The sequence below is a fragment of the Mesoplodon mirus genome (genome assembly GCF_964341445.2).
Source record: "Mesoplodon mirus genome assembly, chromosome: 5".
NCBI classification, from domain to species: Eukaryota; Metazoa; Chordata; class Mammalia; order Artiodactyla; family Ziphiidae; genus Mesoplodon; species Mesoplodon mirus.
The window spans coordinates 114,705,005-114,725,125 of record NC_138980.1 but is presented as its reverse complement, the minus strand read 5'-3'; the positions used below and the strand labels follow the sequence as shown (position 1 = coordinate 114,725,125).

The 20,121-nt window shown below is 36.1% G+C and overlaps 2 protein-coding genes across 3 annotated transcripts in view; one reads left to right on the top strand and one right to left on the bottom strand.

The window, feature by feature from the left end:
• The window catches only part of RASA1 (RAS p21 protein activator 1), a 109,211-nt gene that overhangs the window by 71,391 nt on the left and 17,699 nt on the right, over nt 1–20,121 (top strand). For both annotated transcript variants that reach the window (XM_082624070.1, XM_082624071.1), the window contains exons 10-13: nt 4,516–4,636; nt 5,255–5,411; nt 17,212–17,299; nt 19,327–19,404. In XM_082624070.1, coding sequence (XP_082480196.1) covers nt 4,516–4,636; nt 5,255–5,411; nt 17,212–17,299; nt 19,327–19,404 — 444 coding nt within the window. The remainder of the gene's footprint in view (nt 1–4,515; nt 4,637–5,254; nt 5,412–17,211; nt 17,300–19,326; nt 19,405–20,121) is intronic.
• The window catches only part of CCNH (cyclin H), a 56,892-nt gene continuing 44,001 nt past the window's right edge, over nt 7,231–20,121 (bottom strand). Inside the window, exon 10 of the transcript XR_014294314.1 lies at nt 7,231–14,537. The gene's annotated coding sequence lies outside the window, so the exon portion shown is untranslated. The remainder of the gene's footprint in view (nt 14,538–20,121) is intronic.

The window sequence follows — 20,121 nt, the reverse complement described above, 5'->3', positions numbered from 1 at the left end:
ACATCTAGTAAACTTAAACTTTATACTTAAGTTATAAGATAGTTTTAAGAATTACTTCAAATATACAGTGAGCCTCATTCTTACTTGTGTTACTGTTTCATAACTGAACAAACCTCAGATTATTGTCATTTGCAAAAATGCCTATAATGCTTTGAATACTTCAGAAATAACAGATGCTGATTACAGAGCAATTTGATTACTTCACAAAAACCATTAAATGCTATTTGAAGTCAATTATTTTGGGCCTGGAGTAAAAGTAGGTTACAGTAGAAGTTTGAGAATCATAACACTTACCTATCCTTCCTAGCAGGATTCTAACTATTAGAGAACCCAAAGGCTAATAATGTCCTTTTATTAATGTAAAAGTGATTAGCTAGCAGAATCATCTCATTCCCCCTGAGGTGACCCTGCATACTCCCACTCCGGGTAAAATGCTGGAAGAGAATGAGCAGAGTCCTAGTTAGGTGTACTTACTTAGTGGAACTAACACTTCAGACAAATTAGAGGAAAAGAAGGAGCCTTTTGAGACAATGCACCCCACACTAAAAATACTGGTATCTAACATTTTTTGAGCACTATGTTTTAGGTACTGTTTCTTATACGTATTAATTTATTTAACTTTTTAAACAATTTGATGAGGTTGATCCTGTAATTATGCCCATTTTACAGATACGGAAACTGGAACCAGAGAGTAAATTACTTAAGGCATCAAGTCATCCTTGACTCTTCTTTTTCTCTCCTATACTCTGTATCCAAACTGTCCAGAACATCATGCTGTCTCTGCCTTCAAAATATATCTAGAATACAACCATCACCAGAATCTGGCTCCATCTCTCTGTTTCTACTTTTGCCCCCCCCCCCAACACTGCACTGCATTCAGAGGGATCCTTTTAAAATGTGTCAGACCATTTCACACCTCTGTTTAATACTTAGAGTTGTTCTACATTTCATTCAGAGTACAAGCCAGAGTCCCTGCAGTGGCATGCAAAACCCTAGAGTGGTAGCCCGTGGTGGTCCTCTGAACGCTTTCTACCATCCTTCTCTCTCACTCGTCTCCACTCACGCTGGCTTCTCTACTTTTTTAAAAAATATGCCAGGATCTTGGCATTAGAATCTTTGTTCCAGCTGTTCACTCTGCTCAAAATGACTTTCCATCAAATATCCACTCGCCTCACTCTGTTATTTCTTTCAAATTTCGCTCAAAAATTAGCTTCACAATTGAGACCTACTTGTACACATTATTTGTTGCTGCTACTTGCCCTACCCTGTAGAGCACTTACCACCTACTAACATACAGTACAATTTGCTTATTATGTTTATTATCTCTTTTCTTCATTGGTATATAATAAGTTCCTTGGAGGTAAAGATATTTATTTACTGATGTATCTCAAGAACTAGAACAGTACCTGGCACTCAACAAACATTTATTGAATTAATTTATTAAATGAGTTTTCTTAGCCATTACGTGACAAAGGCAGGATTTACAACTGAGGTCTGGTTACAGGAGCCTGCACACCTAACCGCTATGCAAAAGCTTGCTTCAGTGGCTGTTAGACTCTCACCCGATTATTTACTTCCCTTGGGGAGTAATATATAAGACTTCCTTCTTCAGAACTGTGTACAAAGAGTAGGCTGAGAAGCCTTCCCTACTGTCATCCAGTAATTTACTAGAACTTGGACCGTGAGGTTGTGTCCTTGCCTGTAGTGTCTTCTAATGTAGGAGTTACAGATCAGTTGATCAGCCCCTATCTTAAAATAAGTAGGAAAGACTTATATAGATTATCTTGAAATCAGATATTTAAATCCAAATGTTAGTGTAGTAATATGTCTTAAATAATAAACTACAAATGCGCCCCATTCTGCACCTAATAGTAAATATTATCGCTACTGTAATAAAGACTGGTAAGCACAAATCTATACAACTAGGGAGGTAGTCATCACTATTTATCATCTGGGTGCAATGTATCTTTAAAAATTTTTTATGTTCTTAGTCATTTTCTGAATAATTTGTAGAAGTAAGAATAAAGGTTTAGTACAAAAAAACTTTATTAGAAAATTTAATAAGAATTTAAATGTAGCAAACCCCAATTTTTGTTCCATATTTTCTTGGTTATAAAGGGTTACATACCTTAAATAAAAGGCAGCTAACTGTTCATCCACTGTCATGCAGGGACTTGGAACATATCCATCTTGTAAATACAAATTTCAGATACATCTTTTATAAGTTCTTGCTTATGATTACTCTGGTTCTTCTTACGTTTTTACTGTCAAAATACAGTACTGATTCCAGATTTTAAATATATTTCAACTGGGTTCTAGTTTATGATTCTTTCTTGCTGTTCTTGCATCATCAACTGCAATACTTTTGAAAACTTTGATGGTTCATAATTTTGTTGGATAGTACAGTCTTTATTGCTTCATAAGTGTAATACATTTTTATGTTTAGACTTATAAACATCAGAATGATCAATATGGTGAATTTTTAAATTTCTACATTATATGTTTCCTTCTAGTAACCTTTGTCCATTTACAAATCATACTGAATAAATCTTGGTGCACAATCATAAAAATTTAAAGAATCCTCATTTCCTTTTAGGAAACAGGATAATCTAGATTCTTGTTACAAATTATTGCATGATGATGTCCTTCCTATTGAATCACTAACTAGATGAGAGCACTATATTTCTTTTCCCCTAGAAATACATCATTCACTCAGCGATTCTTAGTTTGAGAAAACTCACCAGGGAGATTACCATCTGAAGAATTATAGTCTGAGATTTTGCTTATCAAAATCAATTTTATCATCACAATAGATCCCAGAGTCTTGCTGTTTCTTTGCATTTATCATCTGGGTCTTTTTATAATTGTCAAGCATCTTTCTTTATCAATTTTTTTCTCTTTGCTGTTATGATCAGAAAATTAAGAATTATGGATTTTCTTATGTGTTCAATGAAAACTAATAAAAATACAAAAAAGATGGCCTTTTATACTTTTTTGAAAGATGCTACAATAGTTGGCCACACAGTAAAAAATGCCAAAGGGTGATGCAATAGAGATGATTTATTAAACTGTTGCATCACCCTCTAGACCAAGGGCTGGCAGACTTTTCTGTAAAGGACCAGATAATAAACATTTTAGGTTTTGTGGGCCATTCAGTCTCTGTCTCATTTACTAAACTCTGCCTTTGTAGTGTGAAAGCAACCACAGACAGTATGTAAAGGAATGAGCCATGGCTGTGTTCCAGTAAAACCTTATGTCCAAAAACAGGCAGTAGGCTAGATTTGGTCCATGTGCTGTGGTTTGCCAGTGCCTGCTCTTCGGCATACTTGAGAATAATTGTTAAGTCATGGTGAAATGGTTCCTACGATGATGAAATAGCAGAGTGTTTCAAGATATAGGAAAAATATGATTCGTGAAAATCCCATAACGTATCTTAGATTAATAAAATGATCAGCTGGATCTATAAGTCTGTAAGAAAACAAAGTCATAAAATATTAATTCTTGCAAATAGTAAGAGCTGCTCAAGAAAGAAACTAAAAAACTAAAATTGGGTCCATTGGACCTTGATGGTAATATTGAAGATTGACTTATTTTGGGAAGATCATTTATAAAGGCACTCTTCTCTTTGTATTCTTCCTGACATCATAATTCTTTTTGTTACTTTGGGGGGGGGCAGGGATTTAGCATTTAACACACATGCATTCCTGTAAGTCACGGTGTTATATGAAATCATGCAATAGAAACCACAGGATTATGGAAAAAGGGGGGTTAAGGGTGCAACACTCAAAACCTTCATCAGTGACACATAAAGAAGCTAGTAAAAATGTAGCATAGTTTTTATACATGCTAAATGGATAAGAAATATTTAAATATTACAATAAATAAGGCACTTTACCTTGAAAAAGACCTAAGTTCACTTGTGGAAGAGGCCATCAGAAGGGCTGTAAATAGCGGGAAGTGGTACAAGAAGGATTATCTGAAATCAGACACATTAGAACACCAGATGTGGATGGATGGGTATGGCGTGTAACACTTGGTGAAGCTGGGGAGGCTTTTAGGCTTTTGAGATGTATTTTGCATATTCCTAGGCATCTCAGTTCAGCTGGGTGCAATTTTCTGCATTCACATTGAGTTTCTCATGGATATAATTGTCCGTAAGCAAACATGAATTTGCTTTATGCTCAAATTGGTTCTAATCTATCAGTTATGCTTGGACAAATTCATGTTTTGAAAACAGTGTTGCTTGTAAAACGTAAAAAAAACCCTGTATTTTTCACACACACAAAAAAAGCTTATTAGTTGTCCATGTTCTTGAGAAATGGTAAGTGCATCTTTTTGAAAATTTCTTTGGAAAGCAAAGGATCTCTTAATATATATGTTACATTATTTTAGGTTTTAGTATTAAAACTTTTTTTAATGTCTAGACAGACAATCTGGTTTTTAAATTGGTAGTTTAGTAGGTTTTCATTTCCATCAAGAATTCATGAAATAATTTTAGTATTTTTGAAAATTCAGGATCAAGAACAAGTACTCAATGATACAGTGGATGGCAAGGAAATTTATAATACAATTCGTCGTAAAACAAAGGATGCCTTTTATAAAAACATTGTTAAAAAAGGTTATCTTCTAAAAAAAGGTAAGTGTGAAACTTTTAAGACTAAAGATTCAATTTCAGTATTTTACCATTAACATTTATTAGAAGCATTTTAAATATTGGGCATAAAACTTATCATTGAGATACGTATTTAATAAGTTGGTATCTGATTCTTGAGCCCCTCTCTACCATATAACTTTTTTTTTTTTTAAGAGAAAATTCTTATTGGCACTTGGCACATTCATATAGTATTGATGTTTCTATTTTATGTATTTGCCTCAGTTTGGCATTAAGAAATGTTGGGGCATTGAGGGGTGCATGATTAGTAGAAGAGTTTTTTTTCTCATGACTGGAAAAGAATGAATCCTAAGCAAGAATTTTAAAGATTTTATCATAATGAAATCTCTAAACATACTGTTAAGGTACCCTTGTCACTTACTCAGTGACTCACTAAAGCAAGCAATATAACAAAAGATATTTTTCTACAGATATATTACAGACATTTTCTCATTTTGTAAAGATTGGTGTTATTTAAGCTTTGGAATAAAAATTGAAATATATTTAATTTTTAGTTTTTAGCAACAATAGTTTTTATATTTTTACTATATGTGACTTCATAGTTCATTATTTGGCTAAGGGGAAACAATTTTTTTTTAACAGGCAAAGGAAAAAGGTGGAAAAATTTATATTTTATCTTAGAGGGCAGTGATGCCCAACTTATTTATTTTGAAAGTGAAAAGCGAGCTACAAAACCAAAAGGATTAATAGATCTCAGCGTGTGTTCTGTCTATGTTGTTCATGATAGTCTCTTTGGCAGGTAAGAAATTGGTTTCCTATTTCTTTCTGGAATTGTATTAATAAAAAAAAAACAGTATGTTCAGATCATTTCAAAGCATAGCAAACCAATTTGTGACATCTAAAAATGTCACATATACTCTCTAGGGTAATTTCTGTCTTCCTTATTTTAGACTAACCTATTCATAAAATTCTACTTCACTATATCACATAGAAACCTTTGGAATCTATGCCTCTCCTGTAGTGAGACTTAATCTGTATGTAGTGTGTTTCCTGCCTGCACCTACCACCAGTCTTTTGAGTGACTTACTTTGAGTCTTATCTCCTTTCCCCTATTTTATCATTCTTAGTTAACTCAGTGCATCTGATGGTAGTAGATACACTCAGTTGTACTATTAACTTGATTCCTAAGAAGGTTGACATTGAGAGACAACTGTAGTATAAAAATTATTTCAATAGGAAAGAGGAGAGTATTTCAGATTTGAAATTAAAACATTTTTCTTAATGTTAGAGTTTTAAAAAAAATAAAATACTCGTCTAAACTAAAGGTAAATCCTGAACAGCACAAGGCAAATTCAGCTCTTGATTACATCTAGTTTTTTGCAATAAGGGCCTTTGTATTTCACCATCAGTATTATCAATAATCCATTCTAGAGTGTTTTTAGATATATTTAGCATTTTTATTACCTATTGATATGATGAATAAAACGCAGTCAATTAAAACAATTTTTTTTAACAACTTATGCTGCAGGATGGCATTTCTACTAGGCAACCCTAGTTTATCCTATTTAAGTTTGGAAATCTTCAAGAGAAGTACCTGTGGAGCATAAAAGCTTGTCATTTCTTTTTTCCAAACTGTGTTTAGGAGATCACATTAGTGATTTTAACAGACAGTTCAGTTTTTAAATGGTCAGATAGGTTTGGGAAATGCTGAATTGAACAAATAATTTTCCTTACAGAGGGGCATTTTGGAGTTTTAGCCAGTGTTTGTATTGTGAATCACCAAGGGGGGAGCATAATATGCAGTATTTCATGAACTCATTGGACCTTGTTACTCTCCCTTTTTTTCTCCCAAACGCTTCTTAATATCTCCTAAAAACAGCTGTCCCCCCCCCCCAAAAAAAGCAAAAAATTTGGGCAAGGTAGGATTTCATAGGATTCTTTTCCCCTCCCTTAACAGTATGGGAACCTTGGCCTTTAGATGCAGTTGGATCAGACCTCTGACTTCTTAGTCTTTCTGCTCTGCCTTACTTTGTGTGTACTGGATTTTTCTCACAAAGCCGCTTCCTTCATGGTAGTGAGGTGGCAAACAGTACCAGAGAAAGGAGAAGTGAACTATTGAAAATCCTGAGAATACACTATTTGTTGTTTTATCAAATAGATAGCAGTCATTGAATATTTCTCGCTTTGTGTAAGCATAGAACCCAATACGCTGACTGACCTTGAGCATGTAGGTGAAGTCTAATGTGGAAGTTAATGGCAGCCCTCACCAGTAGAGATGACTGGTATGCATGCCTAGCCTGTGGTGTAGGGACACTGGACAGCACTGCTCGTTCGGCTCCTTTCCCCAGCGCTTTACTTGCACAGCTCTGCAATTTTTCCAGCTTATTTTCAGTATTATTAACAGGTCTCTAAGCCTTCTATCTCTTTGTATTAAACTTCTTTTAATACTGCTTTACTTTTTTTTTTAACAATTTTGTTGGAGTACAAGTGCTTTACAATGGTATATTAGTTTCTGCTTTATAACAACGTGAATCAGTTATACATATATCCCCATATCTCTTCCCTCTTGCGTCTCCCTCCCTCCCACCCTCCCTATCCCACCCCTTTAGGTGGTCACAAAGCACCAAGATGATTTCCCTGTGCTATGCAGCTGCTTCCCACTAGCTATCTATTTTATGTTTGGTAGTGTATATATGTCCATGCCTCTCTCTCGCTTTGTCACAGCTTACCCTTCCCCCTCCCCATATCCTCAAGTCCATTCTCTAGTAGGTCTGCATCTTTATTCCTGTCTTGCCCCTAGGTTCTTCGTGACCATTTTTTTTTCTTAGATTCCATATATATGTGTTAGCATACGGTATTTGTTTTTCTCTTTCTGACTTACTTCACTCTGTATGACAGACTCTAGGTCCATCCACCTCACTACAAATAACTCAGTTTCGTTTCTTTTTATGGTTGAGTAATATTCCATTGTATAGATGTGCCACATCTTCTTTATCCATTAATCTGTGGATGGACACTTAGGTTGCTTCCATGTCCTGGCTATAGTAAATAAAGCTGCAATGAACATTGTGGTACATGACTCTTTTTGAATTATGGTTTTCTCATGGTATATGCCCAGTAGTAGGATTGCTGGGTCGTATGCTAGTTCTATTTTTACTTTTTTAAGGAACATCCATATTGATCTCCATAGTGGTTGTATCAATTTACATTCCCACCAACAGTGCAAGAGGGTTCCCTTTTCTCCACACCCTCTCCAGCATTTATTGTTTGTAGATTGTTTTGATGGCGGCCATTCTGACCAGTGTGAGATGATATCTCATTGTAGTTTTGATCTGTATTTCTCTAGTGATTAATGATGTTGAGCATCCTTTCATGTGTTTGTTGGCAATCTGTATATTTTCTTTGGAGAAATGTCCATTTAGGTCTTCTGCCCATTTTTGGATTGGGTTCTTTGTTTTTTTTTGTTGAGCTGCATGAGCTGCTTGTAAATTTTGGAGATTAATCCTTTGTCAGTTGCTTCATTTGCAAATATTTTCTCCCATTCTGAGGGTTGTCTTTTCGTCTTGTTTCTGGTTTCCTATGCTGTGCAAAAGCTTTTAAGTTTCATTGGGTCCCATTTGTTGATTTTTGTTTTTATTTCCATTTCTCTAGGACCCACTAGGAGGTGGGTCAAAAAGGATCTTGCTGTGATTTATGTCATGAAGTGTTCTGCCTATGTTTTCCTCTTAAGAGTTTAATAGTGTCTGTCCTTACATTTAGGTCTTTAATCCATTTTGAGTTTATTTTTGTGTGTGGTGTTAGGGAGTGTTCTAATATCATTATTTTATATATAGCAGTCCAGTTTTCCCAGAACCACTTATTGAAGAGGCTGTCTTTTATCTATTGTATATTCTTGCCACCTTTATCAAAAATAAGGTGACCATATGTGTGTGAGTTTATCTCTGGGCTTTCCATCCTGTTCCATTGATCCATATTTCTGTTTTTATGCCAGTACCATACTTTCTTGATTACTGTAGCTTTGTAGTATAGTCTGAAGTCAGGGAGCCTGATTCCTCCAGCTCCATTTTTCTTTCTCAAGATTGCTTTGGCTATTCGGGGTCTTTTGTGTTTCCACACAAATTGTGAGATATTTTTGTTCTAGTTCTGTAAAAAATGCCAGTGGTAGTTTGATAGGGATTGCATTGAATCTGTAGATTGCTTTGGATAGTAGAGTCATTTTGACAATCTTGATTCTTCCAATCCAAGAACATGGTATATCTCTCCATCTATTTGTATCATCTTTAATTTCTTTCATCAGTGTCTTATACTTTTCTGCATACAGGGCTTTTGTCTCCTTAGGTAGGTTTATTCCTAGATATTTTATTCTTTTTGTTGCAGTGGTAAATGGGAGTGTTTTCTTAATTTCACTTTCAGATTTTTCATCATTAGTGTATAGGAATGCAAGAGATTTCTGTGCATTAATTTTGTATCCTGCCACTTTACCAAATTCATTGATTAGCTCTAGAAGTTTTCTGGTGGCATCTTTAGGATTCTCTATGTATAGTATCATGTCATCTGCAAACAGTGACAGCTTTACTTCTTTTCCGATTTGGATTCCTTTTATTTCCTTTTCTTCTCTAATTGCTGTGGCTAAAACTTCCAAAACTATGTTGAATAAGAGTGGTGAGAGTGGGCAACCTTGTCTTGTTCCTGCTTTTACTGGAAATGGTTTCAGTTTTTCACTATTGAGGACGATGTTGGCTGTGAGCTTGTCATATATGGCCTTTATTATATTGAGGAAAGTTCCCTCTATGCCTACTTTCTGCAGGGTTTTTATCATAAATGGGTGTTGAATTTTGTTGAAAGCTTACTCTGCGTCTATTGAGATGACCATATGGTTTTTCTCCTTCAATTTGTTAATATGATGTATCACATTGATTGATTTCCATATATTGAAGAATCCTTGCATTCCTGGGATAAACCCCACTTTATCATGGTGTATCCTTTTAGTGTGCTGTTGGATTCTGTTTGCCAGTATTTTGTTGAGGATTTCTGAATCTATGTTCATCAGTGGTTTTGGCCTGTAGTTTTCTTTCTTTGTGACTTCTTTGTCCGGTTTTGGTATCAGGGTGATGGTGACCTCGTAGAATGAGTTTGGGAGTGTTCCTCCCTCTGCTATATTTTGGAAGAGTTTGAGAAGGATAGATAGGTGTTAGCTCTTCTCTAAATGTTTGATAGAATTCGCCAGTGAAGCCATCTGGTCCTGGGCTTTTATTTGTTGGAAGATTTTTAATGACAGTTTCAATTTCAGTGCTTGTGATTGGTCTGTTTATATTTTCTATTTCTTCCTGGTTCAGTATTGGAAGGTTGTGCATTTCTAAGAATTTGTCCATTTCTTCCAAGTTGTCCCGTTTTATTGCCATATAGTTGCTTGTAGTAATCTCTCATGATCCTTTGTATTTCTGCAGTGTCAATTGTTACTTCTCCTTTTTCATTTCTAATTCTATTGATTTGAGTCTTCTCCCTTTTTTTCTTGATGAGTCTGGCTAATGGTTTATCAATTTTGTTTATCTTCTCAAAGAACCAGCTTTTAGTTTTATTGATCTTTGCTATAGTTTCCTTTCTTTCTTTTTCATTTATTTCTGATCTGATCTTTATGATTTCTTTCCTTCTGCTAAGTTTGGGGTTTTTTGTTCTTCTTTCTCTAATTGCTTTCAGTGTAAGGTTAGGTTGTTTACTTGAGATGTTTCTTGTTTTTTTTTTTTTTAGATGTTGGGTGTAGGAGTTTATTAATTTTATTAATTTTATTTTTATTTATTTTTGCTGTGTTGGGTCTTTGTTTCTGTGCAAGGACTATCTCTAGTTGTGGCAAGCGGGGGCCACTCTTCATCGCGGTGCGCAGGCCTCTCACTATCACGGCCTCTCTTGTGGCGGAGCACAGGCTCCAGACGTGCAGGCTCAGCAGTTGTGGCTCACGGGCCTAGTTGCTCCGCGGCATGTGGGATCCTCCCAGACCAGGGCACGAACCCGTGTCCCCTGCATTAGCAGGCAGATTCTCAACCACTGCGCCACCAGAGAAGCCCTCTTGTTTCTTAAGGTAGGATTGTATTGCTATAAACTTTCCTCTTAGAACTGCTTTTGCTGCATCCCATAGGTTTTGGGTTGTCGTGTTTTCATTGTCATTTGTTTCTAGGTATTTTTTGATTTCCTCTTTGATTTCTTCAGTGATCTCTTGGTTATTAAGTAGTTTATTGTTTAGCCTTCATGTGTTTCTATTTTTTTTACAGATTTTTTCCTGTAATTGATATCTAGTCTCATAGCATTTTGGTTGGAAAAGATACTTGATACAATTTCAATTCTCTTAAATTTACCAAAGCTTGATTTGTGACCCAAGATATGATCTATCCTGGAGAATGTTCCGTGAGCACTTGAGAAGTGTATTCTGTTGTTTTTGAATGGAATGTCCTATAAATATCAATTAAGTCCATCTTGTTTAATGTATCATTTAAAGCTTGTGTTTCCTTATTTATTTTCATTTTGGATGATCTGTCCATTGGTGAAAGTGGGATGTTAAAGTCCCCTACTATGGTTGTGATACTGTCGATTTCACCTTTTATGGCTGTTAGTATTTGCCTTATGTTGAGGTGCTCCTATGTTGGGTGCATAAATATTTACCATTGTTATGTCTTCTTCTTGGATTAATCCCTTGATCATTATGTAGTGTCTTTGTCTCTTGTAATAGTATTGGTTTTAGTCTATTTTGTCTGATATGAGAATTGCTACTCCAGCTTTCTTTTGATTTCCATTTGCATGGAATATCTCTTTCCATCCCCTCACTTTCAGTCTGTATGTGTCTCTAGGTCTGAAGTGGGTCTCTTGTAGACAGCATATATATGGGTCTTGTTTTTGTGTCCATTCAGCCAGTCTATGTCTTTTGGCTGGAGCATTTAATCTATTTACATTCAAGGTAATTATCATTATTTCTGTTCCTATTACTATTTTCTTAATTGTTTTGGGTTTTTTATTGTAGATCTTTTCCTTCTCTTGTGTTTCCTGCCTAGAGAAGTTCCTTTAGCATTTGTTGTAAAGCTGGTTTGGTGGTGCTGAATTCTCTTAGCTTTTGCTTGTCTGTAAAGGTTTTAATTTCTCCCTCAAATCTGAATGAGATCCTTGCTGGGTAGAAGTAATCTTGGTTTTAGGTTTTTCCTGTTCATCATTTTAAATATGTCCTGCCAGTCCCTTCTGGCTTGCAGAGTTTCTGCTGAAAGATCAGCTGTTAACCTTATGGGGATTCCCTTGTGTGTTATTTGTTTTCCCCTTGCTGCTTTTAATATTTTTTCTTCGTATTTAATTTTTGATAGTTTAATATATGTCTTGGCATGTTTCTCCTTGGATTTATCCTGTATGGGACTCTCTGTGCTTCCTAGAGTTGATTAACTATTTCCTTTCCCATATTAGGGAAGTTTTCAACTATAATCTCTTCAAATATTTTCTCAGTCCCTTTCTTTTTTTTCTTCTATACCCCTATAATTCGAATGTTGGTGTGTTTAATGTTGTCCCAGAGGTCTCTGAGACTGTCCTCAATTCTTTTATTTTTTTTTCTTTATTCTGCTCTGCAGTAGTTATTTCCACTATTTTATCTTCCAGGTGACTTATCTGTTTTTCTGCTTCAGTTATTCTGCTATTGATCCCTTCTAGACAATTTTTAATTTCATTTATTGTGTTGTTCATCACTGTTTGCTCTGTAGTTCTTCTACGTCCTTGTTGAACATTTCTTGTATCATCTCCATTATATTTCCAAGATTTTGTATTCTCTTTACTATAATTATTCTGAGTTCTTTTTCAGGTAGACTGCCTATTTCCTCTTCATTTTTTAGGTCTGGTGGGTTTTTATCTTGCTCCTTCATCTGCTGTGTGTTTCTCTGTCTTCTCATTTTGCTTAACTTACTGTGTTTCGGGTCTCCTTTTTGCAGGCTGCAGGTTCGTAGTTCCCGTTTTTTTTGGTGTCTGCCCCCAGTGGCTAAGGTTGGTTCAGTGGGTGTGTAGGCTTCCTGGTGGAGGGGACTAGTGCCTGTGTTCTGGTGGATGAGGCTGGGTCTTGTCTATCTGATGGGCAGGTCCACATCTGGTGGTGTGTTTTGGGGTGTCTGTGGCCTTATGATTTCCGGCAGGTCTCTGCTATTGGGTGGGGTTGTGTTCATGTCTTGCTAGTTGTTTGGCATAGGGTGTCCAGCACTGGCACTTGCTGGTCGTTGAGTGGAGGTGGTTCTTGGCGTTGAGATGGAGATCTCTGGGAGATTTTCGCCGTTTGATATTATGTGGAGCTGGGAGGTCTCTTGTGGACCAACGTCCTGAACTTGTCTCTCCCACCTCAGAGGCACAGCCCTGACGCCTGGCTGGAGCACCAAGAGCCTGTCATCCATATGTCTCAGAATAAAAGGGAGATAAAAAAGAAAGAAAGAAGATAAAATAAAATAAAATTGTTATTAAAATAAAAAATTAAAAAAAATTTTAATTGAAAAAAAAAAGGAGAGAGCAACTAAACCAAAAGACAAATCCACCAAATGATAACAAGCACTAAAAACTATAACAAAAGAACAACACAACAAAAAAAACAGACAGAACCCTAGGACAAGTGGTAAAAGCAAATCTATACAGACAAAATCACACACAGAAGCATACACATACACACTCACAAAAAAAAAAAAAGCGAAAAATATATATATATCGTTGCTCCCAAAGTCCACCTCCTCAATTTGGGATGATGTGTTGTCTCTTCAGATATTCCACAGATGCAGGGTACATCAAGTTATTGTGGAGATTTAATCCGCTGCTCCTGAGGGTGCTGGGAGAGATTTCCCTTTCTTTTCTTTGTTGGCACAGGTCCTGGGGTTCAGCTTTGGATTTGGCCCCGCCTCTGCATGTATGTCACCTGAGGGCATCTGTTCTTTGCTCAGACAGGATGGGGTTAAAGGAGCAGCTGATTCAGAGGCTCTGGCTAACTCAGGCCATGGCAAGGGAGGGGTACAGAGTTCGGGGCGAGCCTGTAGCGGTGGAGGCCGGCATGACATTGCACCAGCCTGAGGTGTGCCACATATTCTCCCGGGGAAGTTGTCCCTGGATCATGGGACCCTGGTAGTGGCTGGCTGCACAAGCTCCTGGGAGGGGAGGTGTGGACAGTGACCTGTGCTTGCACACAGGCCTCTTGGTGGCTGCAGAAGCTGCCTTAGCATCTCATGCCTGTCTGTGGGGTCCACACTTATAGCCGCGGCTCATGCCCGTTTCTGGAGCGCCTCAAAGCAGCGCTCTTAATCCCCTTTCCTCGCGCAGCAGGAAATAAAGAGGCAAGAAAGTGTCTCTTGCCTCTTCGGCAGCTCCAGACTTTTTCCCGGACTCCCTCCCAGCTAGCTGTGACGCACTAGCCCCCTTCAGGCTGTGTTCATGCAGCCAACCCCAGTCCTGTCCCTGCGATCCGACCGAAGCCCGAGCCTCAGTTCCCAGCCCCCGCCCATCCTGGCGGGTGAGCAGACAAGCCTCTGGGGCTGGTGAGTGCTGGTCGGCACCGATCCTCTGTGCAGGAATCTCTCTGCTTTGCCCTCCGCACCCGTTGCTGCGTTCTCCTCCGTGGCTCCGAAGCTCCCCCCCTCCGCCACCCGCAGTCTCCGCCTGCGAAGGGGCTCCTAGTGTGTGGAAACCTTTCCTCCTTCACAGCTCCCTCCCACTGGTGCAGGTCCTGTCCCTATTCTTTTGTCTGTTTTTTCTTTTGGCCTACCCAGGTACTTGGGGGAGTTTCTTACCTTTTGGGAGGTCTGAGGTCTCTGCCAGCATTCAGTAGGTGTTCTGTAGGAGTTGTTCCACATGTAGATGTATTTCTGATGTATTTGTGGGGAGGAAGGTGATCTCCATGTCTTACTCTTCTGCCATCTTGAAGCTCCTCCCTGCTTTACTTTAAATATAAACGATTTCAGAAGCACAAGTTTGAAGATATTCAGTCATACAGAGAGTTATTACTGTAGTGAATATTTATGTGGGAATTTTATACCTTTATCTTTTCTTAGGCTGAATCTTTTACTGTGGCAGTATTTATTGTTTTATCTACGTTTAGGAAGGATGTTTTTGCTGGATATTAAGTTTTAGGTTGGTAATTATTTTCTTTCAGCATTTTAAAGATTTTCTACTTTTCAACATTTTGTCATTGTTTCTCTTTTAGAGATAATGTATCTTTTTTCCTTCAAGATGTACTGTATTTCATCTTTCTCTGGAAGCTTTGAGATTTTTCCTTTCCTTAGATTTTCAAAAGTTAAACCAAATATGCCTACTGTAAAAAAAAAATATTTTTTAAATGTATCTTAATGTTTGTAGAGCTTCTTCAATCTGAGACCTGATGTCTGTTGTCATTTTTGGAAAATTCTTCATTAGTATCCTTTAAACAGTTCTACTGCCACATTCTCTTTAATTCTCTTTAATCTTCTGGGACTCATGTTACATGTTATATTCCTTTTACTATGTCCCATGTGTCTATTAAACGGTTTTCTATGTTTCTCATAATTTTTTTCCTCTCTGTGCCTCAGGCTGGATATTTTCTTCTGATTTGCCTTCAGCTCACAAATCTATTCTTCTGTAGTTAAATGCATTTGTTGAGGCCTTAATTTATTACTTTTGCCACTTTAGAATTTCCATTTGATTCTTGTTTTAAATATCTAGTTATCTGGCAGAATTCTCTATTTTGTTATCTTTTTAAGCACTTTAATTACAGATATTTGAAAGTTGTATCTGTCCTCAATATCTGGATTATATGTAGGTCTTTCCTGTGTTTTTCTTTTGGCTTTTCAATCATTTGATCCTGATTCCTGTAATGTCTACTTATGTTTGACTGAATAGTGGATACAGTGTATGAAAAACTGTGGAAGCTATGGATAATGTTATTGTCTTCAGAAAGGACTGTTCTTTTGCCAGATAAGTTAGAATAGGGTTAGTTCATATTGATCCCCTCAGGGATCAACTGGAGGTATCTGCGAAGGCTGTTCTATTTCTGGTTTGCTCTTATTCTGAAGGCATAGCCCTTCAGGGGTCTCAACTGAAAGCTTTCTCTTTTAAAGGCCCTGAACTCAATTGTCTCTCTCAGCACTGTGAAACTCTGAATGTACTTCGTTAGCTTTTTAGCCTCTTAGATGCTGTTTTCTGCTTATTGCCCCAGATTCCTGCCCTACACGGTTTAGGAATTGGCAAACACCTTGAAAAGAAAAGCTGTGGAGAATGTCAGTCTCACCTCACTATGATCTTGGTCCCTTCAGTCTGAGCTGCTTGTTCTCCAGTGACTTCAAACAGTTGTGTTTTGTTTGGTTTATATTTTATCTTGCCAGGAGGGCTAGTCTGGTACAAACCACTTTCAGAATCAGAAGTTTTCAACTGACAAATTCCATTGTTTTATGGTATTCTCAAAGCATTGAAGAGATGGTTTTTTATCTTTAATAAATGTTAAGCTTGTACTCTGGGTATTTTGCTATGACCTTCTAACACTAAAGCGTAAGATATACTCTTTGGTTAAAGCAAGAAATAGAAATAATATTTATTGAATTTCAAAAACTTGAAGGCCCTTATTAAACATTTTATAAACATTTTCAAATCTAGTTGGAAAGGCAGCACATCTTCAAAAAAGATATAAGCTACTATCTAATATTGTACTTACATGTCAAATGAATTATACTACAGTGCATACTATAGGAAGATAAGAACTAATATTTATTGCACACCACTGTTAGGTCATTTGATCCTCAAAATAAGCTTATGATATTTCCATTAAAATGGAATGAGGAAAAATGGCCAGTAAAAAAAAAATTGAAAATAAGTAAAAAAAAAAAAAAATTGAAAATAAGTAAAATTATAAAGAAGAAAATTTAAATCACCCACAATCTACTGAGAGATAACCATTAAGAACATTTTAGGCCTAAAGAACATGTCTAGTCTTTTCCCAGTACATATAAATGTATATTATATATCATCCTGAAGCACTGAGTTTAGTAACATTTTATTTGCTTTAAAGTCTTTAGATTAGCTATATGCAATTCTAGCACTCCTGCTTCAATTTTATTGTAACTTTTCTATTTCTAATGCCTTTTAAAATTAATCTACACAGTACTGTGAAATATTTTTAAACTTTGATAGTTTGATAAAATTTCAGTAGTGCAGACAAAAAGCTTTCTAAAATATATGAAGCTCGGGCCTCCCTGGTGGCGCAAGTGGTTGAGAGTCCGCCTGCCGATGCAGGGGATACGGGTTCGTGCCCCGGTCTGGGAGGATCCCATATGCCGCGGAGCGGCTGGGCCCGTGAGCCATGGCCGCTGGGCCTGCGCGTCCGGAGCCTGTGCTCCGCAACGGGGGAGGCCACAACAGTGAGAGGCCCGCATACCGCAAAAAGAAAAAAAATAAAATAAAATAAAAAAATAAAATATATGAAGCTGACATTTTCTTTTTAGTAATCTAGTACAATGGATTATTTCTCTAAATTAAGAATTTTGTTAAGTTTATATAAATTATATAATTATATTGTGATTTTTTTTCTAAAGTTAGTGTAAAGTTGTTATGTTAAAATTTCCTAATAACTTTTTTGTATTTTAAAGGCCAAACTGTTTTCAGATAGTGGTTCAGCACTTTAGTGAAGAACATTACATCTTCTACTTTGCAGGAGAAACTCCAGAACAAGCAGAGGTAAGTTAACTGTTTTTTCAACTACTGTCAACTTTATTCAGCCCTTGTTTTCTTTTTTAACTGGAATAGAAAGCTGTTGCATTTAAGATAATGTGATAAAAAGGATGCTTGAAATCTAATCATGTTTTATTTTAAGGAATGAGAAACTTTCATGTGTAAAAAAAATTTTTTTTGAAAGAAATGGAGAAAAACACAGTGTAGGGTTATTAGGAAAACTCCATTTTAAATTGACCTTTAAATGGGCTATGATGTTGAGTCCAACTGAGAATGTTCATTGAAAATCCTCTCTGCAGAAAGGTTATATTCTCAGTACAGTCAAAAAGTAAGCCAGTTAGTTTTGCTAATAAGCATTGTTGTTATTCACTGGTTGAACTGTGTCTAAAAATAGAAATTCAGTCATCACAAGGAAAAAATTTTGAGGAATCCTGTTTTTCTCTAAGTCTAGATATAATGTTTACTTTCAGCACTAGCCATTGATCCATGTGCAATGCCCTTATTAAAACTTTTATTAAGTAATGCTGTGAAGAAATGTTTTTAAAAATCTCCTTTTAAAAGTACTTTGATTTCTTTGAACCATAATATTTCTGGGGTGTTTAGAGGTAGTTTGTAGAAATATGGCTATATTTCTTCTGCTTATACTCTATAGAAGGAACCCGAAGGTAGCTTAGAGGTAAAAGAAAGTGACTTTGTTGAAAAAAAAGAAGATAATTTGCCAACCTTGGATATGAGGCAGATGCTCCTAAAACTCTGGATCCTGGCATGGGCCCCTGACTCATAAATTATGAAAATATCTTAGGCTGTAGAATAAATTTGATGAATGAGCCATTGGGTTTTATGGCTTATAATTGAATATCATTTTTCCATCATGGAAAAATATCTCAGTTGAATACTCATTATTAACTTATAAAACCTTGTTTTGTGGGTATGTAGCCCCTAATTTTCAAAAATTGGGCTCATAATATTTTGCTGTTTGACTTTTTTTTTTAATGTTAGATATTGAGTTAGAAAAGAAACTTAAACTTGAGTATCCTATCTTCCAGTTATTTTATCATGTTCTTTCTAAAGATGTGTTACTTACACACCTGGATGACATTTCAATGTGTTTTGCATGCCTCACATAAATATAACATTTTCTTATTGGATTTATCTATACTCTTTCCATATTCTGTTTCCATATATCCCTTAAAGTTCAAAAATACCGCTGATAGTCCCAGTTTTTTATTACTTTGGTGGCCTGTGGTATCTCTGGTTATTGTCTTCTCTTTCTAAAAGCTATGGTAATCGATTTAGTCTTAAGTTTGCTCCATTAAAAGACGTTCTCTAAACACTGACAGAATTCAGATTCATTGAAATAGCCAACAAACTAAAGACCAAATTGAGTGAAGCAGTAGTACAGAGCTTTCTAGAAACATGTATGCCAAATATTTAGATTTTGGGTAAACCTAAAATTGTTCTCTTTCTCCAGAGTACTAGATCATTAAACATTTTAGAATATAGCTGCAACTTAATATTAGGCTGAAATATTGTTTTAAATATAATGTTATATTTGAAAGGCTTATAAATCACCCACACCCCCTTATACATTTCTACCTATATCATGGTCTAAGGTAAAGATAAGAATGTTTGTCATCAAATCAGTCATCACATTATCAGTCGGTTTTGCAGTCAGCCTTCCTTTCACAAAATGTATCAAGTTCAATTCTGCTTTAGGGTGCCTCAAGTTTAACTGCTTAAATATATGTAAATTTATTTTCTGGCTAATAAATTATCACTCATTGGTACTTAAGATTAATATAGAGATTCTACAATAATACAATCAATATTTTACAGAATTATAATTGTTTTGGTCACTGTTTTATTTTGTTGGAGCACAGATGTATTTAAAGCACAGGATATTCTGAGTTTAGAAATGGCAGTCTAGAGAAGGAAGGAACTATTGAATTTGGGGAAAAAACCCAAACTGTTGATTGGAAACTGCATAAACTATTGTATACTATATTTCTTTGAAATGCTGTCATTTTTCATAGGACTGGATGAAAGGTCTGCAGGCATTTTGCAATTTACGGAAAAGTAGTCCAGGGTCATCTAATAAACGCCTGCGTCAGGTGAAACTTGATTTTCTTTCATTTGTGATTGTCACAAATTTGTGATTGTATTTTAATTTATCACTTTGCTCTTTATTTTTATTTCTCTATGAACTATTTTGGGCAACATTTCAAACACTTTAGAATTCTTGAGAGGTGAATCTTTTCAGGCTTTTTAAAGCCATGCTCCCACTTGCTTCAGCAGCAGGAGAAATAGTTATTTCTTTATGAAAGAGAATAGTCTTTATATACTTGCTGGATACTTAGCCCATAATGCCATCTTTTGAATACATACCAAGGACTTTTTTTCTTCCACTTAAAGTAACAATACCAAGCCAACAGCAACAGAAACTGTTCTATTCGGCACTATTATTTTTTTCTTCAAAAAATTATTTTGGCCTGTGTCAGAAAGGTACTTACTGAAAAAATCATCTGACTGAAAGTACTAATCCTGGTAAACGTTAGGGTTTTTCATTTTATAGTAATTGTTTTTGAAACCTATTACATAACTTATGGGTAGTATCCTGTCTTATTTGAAACCTTCACATGCCTGCATGTTCATTTATGGAGAGTTAAGCTAGGCTTTCTCTTTCATTCTAGGTATGTAAACTCAACTTTATACCCTCCATTTCTTTGCTTTTTCTTTTAGTTATCCCCAGATAATTGGGAAAAGTTAGGTAAATTTAATATTCTTGGAGTTTTGAGGAAAGTTTCTTTTTTGTACAGTATTTATTGACT